The sequence below is a fragment of the Anopheles coluzzii genome, chromosome 3, assembly GCF_943734685.1.
Source record: "Anopheles coluzzii chromosome 3, AcolN3, whole genome shotgun sequence".
In the NCBI taxonomy this organism is placed as follows: Eukaryota; Metazoa; Arthropoda; class Insecta; order Diptera; family Culicidae; genus Anopheles; species Anopheles coluzzii.
Genome location: NC_064671.1, coordinates 52,900,479 through 52,904,699, shown reverse-complemented (window position 1 = coordinate 52,904,699; position 4,221 = coordinate 52,900,479). Strand labels below are relative to the sequence as shown.

Below are 4,221 nucleotides of genomic sequence, written 5' to 3'. Positions count from 1 at the left end.
GAATCGAAGATAGAATACGATTCATCCTCATCTAGATGTTCAACCTCGTTATTGTTGTAGTCGTATTCTAAGTATTCCTCATTGACAGGATCTTCAATATAAAAAAAAATGAAACGCTTCAATAATAACATCAATAAAAAAATGAATAATAGAGTATTACCTTTGCGGATTGGAACATTTCCCTCTCGAGGCCTAGACGCATAACAATCCTTCAAGAAGGACATAACTTGAAAATATTTTCAACCTACATGTTTATAACCCGATCCTGAAGGCTGATTCATTTCATTTAACTTCCTCGAATATGTGTCACGTAGAGATCTCCACCGCTTTTTTACTTAATTTTCTGAAAATTGATATCACAAAAAAAATAATTTATTATTTTTACCATACTTTTTCAATTTTAGATTCTTATCTACTGGAACAAATTTTCGGGCTCTGTCATTTGATTTTAGGATCTGTCATAATGCAATAGCTAAAATAGTGTATGAAACTTGCGATGCTATTTGGAAGATGATGAAAGACGAATTCATGCCGGTATCAACAACTGAAAAATTTCAACAAATTAGCAGAGAGTTTTGGCAAAAATACAATTTTCCCAACATCGTCGGATGCATCGATGGCAAGCATGTGATGATCAAAGCACCGGCTAATAGTGTATCAGATTACTTTAACTACAAAAAGTACTTTTCTTTGCATCTACAAACTGTCGCTGATGCACATGGAAAATTTATATTTATCGATGTAGGTGAATATGGACGACGTAGTGACAGTGGGGTGTTTAATAGCTCGTCATTGTACCAAGCAATAGAGAATGGAGAGCTAAATATCCCTCCAGCGAAACCACTTCCAGGGTCAATTGAACCTATGCCATACGTTTTATTAGGGGACCAAGGATACCCTTTAAAAACATATTTGCTCAAACCCTATCCATTTAATAATTTATCGGCAGAGCAAATTAGATTTAATTTTATGCATGCAAGAGCGAGGCGGATTATTGAGTGTGCTTTTGGCATACTGGTTAAGATATGGCGGTGTCTAATGACGGAGCTTCAAATGACTCCTGATCATGTAACAATTATTGTACAAGCATGCTGTTTGCTGCATAATATTTGCTCAAATTAAAAAAAAAACCACGCAAAATCCTACGATGGACAAATCCAACTGGTATTACCGTAATCAGAAATAGTCATAATCATCCCTCACGCGATGCTTATAGGGTGAGGGAGATTTTCAAAAATTATTTCTTTGAAAACGGTGTTTAAAATTCACCTTAAATTGGATATGTACGTAGATTTAAGTAAACCTATAACATAAAATAAGTACGAACAATAAAAGCATTGAATTTCCCCCCATAGTCACAGTTCATTCACAACACTACTGTCGCTCAGGCTTATCAGATGCGAGCACAAGCGAGCGAACGCGCTGTGTATGTGATGGTGGTAGTAGCGCGTACGATAGGCAGATAAGTGAATTAGAATAGAGCATCCTCTATGGTTCTAGGCGCCTAGTATCGGAGCGTACTAGGTAGTGCATGCGGCAGGAATGCGGTACACTATTAAAAAGGATTGCGTTCGATCCTCGAATAAATATTTTTCCCTTCGTCCTCATCAGGACATTTTTCGACTAAGGGCAGGAATTTCCTAATAAAAACCTAGTATGCACTACACAGAATTAGAAACATAATTTAGCGTTAGAGAAAGGTGTCCAGGGCGCGGTAGTAGAGGATCGCGTTGGATCCTAATATATTTTTCGCCTCGCCTAAGGAAGAATATTTTTCCTAGAAAAGGATGTTATCCATCGCTAGACAGACACGCTGTAAAATCATCCCTTTCCTAACTGAAAATAAACAAAATGAGCTAAGCAAGAGAAACGAAACGCAACATATTATTTCACTCCCGAAACGATATAATCTTCGAAAGCTTATTGATCCGCTATTGGACCCCTCCAGTGGTAATCCTCGGCGGACACCAGTAGGCAGAAAGGCGAAGTCGAATCCGATCTCTGCTCGCTCACTCTCTACTCCTTGAGCTTCTCCTCTTGAGAGTTTCTGCGGTAAAGGTTCCCCTTCCATCTGCATAGCCCCCCGAAAGCCTGGGGAAACTAGCTGGAAGGCAGTCGCTGTGAGGCGCGAACTTTTGCCAATGGGATCTCGAAGGCGGAGTTCCTGGCGGTGTTAGTGAAGCGGGACATAGTTCGAATTGCTGCTCGTCTCCACGGCGGACCCAGGCACCAGCTACCTTTGCGGCTGGTCGGTGCGGCGGAGAGGTCGGGCAAATTGGTGGCTCCAGAGAGGAACTAGCATCCGTTAGTTCCCAAACGCTTAGACGACTCTAGGCGTGCGGATACGTACCGCGAACCAAGGAGGTTCGTACGAGACCCGATAGCGTGATCGGACCGGTGAAGGAATAGGAGCTGGTGGATGATCGTATCCTGAACACAGACAGTGTTACAACGGACGGCGCTGCCAGACCATCGCATTTCATCGAGAATTCCGGCAGACGACATCAGCGGTACTCGGTAACCCCGCAACGAAGCAGGTGAAATGGCTACGAAGCAAGATACCAGCCAGACGGCCACGACGGTGTCTAACGGCCAAACTACACGTACCGGACGACATCGGACGATGCCATAAATCCGTTAATGCCAACTGTCAAATCCCATACAAAATCGGCCCGCTGTGATCCGACACGGCCCGGCCCGACGCGAATCTCTTGTCTGCGGTCCTACGTTTTATGGCATCGTCCGATGTCGTCCGGTACGTGTAGCTTGGCCGTAAAAGGGCGACCACGACGGCGCCCATAAAAACGACCACGAGGAAGGATTTTTTTGTGGACAACAAGAAAGGGGCATGTAGATTATGCCACGACCCGGACGAAGAAACGGAACATATGGTCCAGTGTGACTACTGTGACCGGTGGTTCCACTTGGAGTGCGCGAAGGTTAGCGTACCCCCAACGCCGGATGAACCTTTTTTGTGTATCAAGTGCGTTCTACGTCCGAGCACTTCGAAAATGGAAGAACCGGCCACGGCTGGCAACAACGATCGGTCGCTTATACAGGAGCTCGTAAAAGCTCTGAAGAATGCAGCGATTGAGCCCAACCATGGTGAAAAGGAGCTTGAGGTGCTCATAAAGAGGGAGAGCATTCTCTCACTACCCTGTTTTGATGGGAAGCCTAAGGATTGGCCGCTGTTTAAAAAAACGCTGCTGGATACATCAAAACATGGAAATTTCTCGCAGTTAGAGAATTTGCACAGAATTCAGCGCTCCCTACGAGGGGAAGCGGAGAAATGCGTGAAACCTTTGATGCTTGATCCGCAGAACGTTCCAGCAATCATCGATAGATTAGAAGAGTCCTTCGGCAGGCCAGAATTGGTGTATCGCGATGTGGTTAAAGACGTGCTGAAGGTGCGTATTGATAAAACGTCCAAAATACCAGAACTTTCAGACGCCATCGATAATTTGTCGCCATAGATAATTTGGCGCCATAGACAACCAACATAACGGCTCTGAATTGCACTCACTATTTGAACGATGCAAGACTCATCGATGACATTATGGCAAAACTGCCGATGTCGTACCAGCTTCAGTGGTTCGACGTGGCAGAGTCGGAAAGAGATGCCACGATCAATGAAGTGAATGAATGGCTAAAAATCGCTGCTCGTAAGATTCAACGCGTAATAAAACCAGCGGGACGAGATCATGTTTGCATCCACGAAGGGGAGTTGGAACGCAAGCAACCTCAAGAATCCCAAAACGAAATAACAAGTCAAAGCTGCGCTGTGTGGAATGCGCGAACGACCATTCGTTACCACAGTGTGAAACGTTCAAAGCGAAGACGATCAGCGAAAGATGGAAGACAATAGTAAGGGCTGGTCTGTGTCACGGCTGTTTACGCTTCACGAACCGTAAGCTTACTGATTGCAGAATCTGGAAGGGCTGTGGTGTGAACGGGTGTACGGGACCGCACCACCCCTTAATGCATAACGAAAATAGAGCACAATCGGTAAATCAACACCACGAAGATTTAAGGGAGCTCCATCCTATCATGCATAGTGAAAGCAACGCCCAAACATCATATCATCATTTGCAACATGACGAAGTTTCAAGGGAAAAACAAAAAATATATTATCAGATAGTGCCAGTTACCCTGCGAAACGGGACTTTAGCCGTCAGTACATACGCACTCATTGACCCAGGTTCCTCATCAACACTTTTAGAG

The 4,221-nt window shown here is 44.4% G+C and overlaps 1 protein-coding gene across 1 annotated transcript; it reads left to right on the top strand.

The window, feature by feature from the left end:
• The first annotated feature begins 412 nt into the window (after positions 1–412).
• Positions 413–1,122, top strand: LOC120956077 (putative nuclease HARBI1). The gene has a single exon (XM_040377460.2). It carries the CDS (start codon positions 511–513, stop codon positions 1,120–1,122), a length of 612 nt encoding a protein of 203 aa, XP_040233394.1. The 5' UTR covers positions 413–510.
• The last annotated feature ends 3,099 nt before the right edge of the window (positions 1,123–4,221 follow it).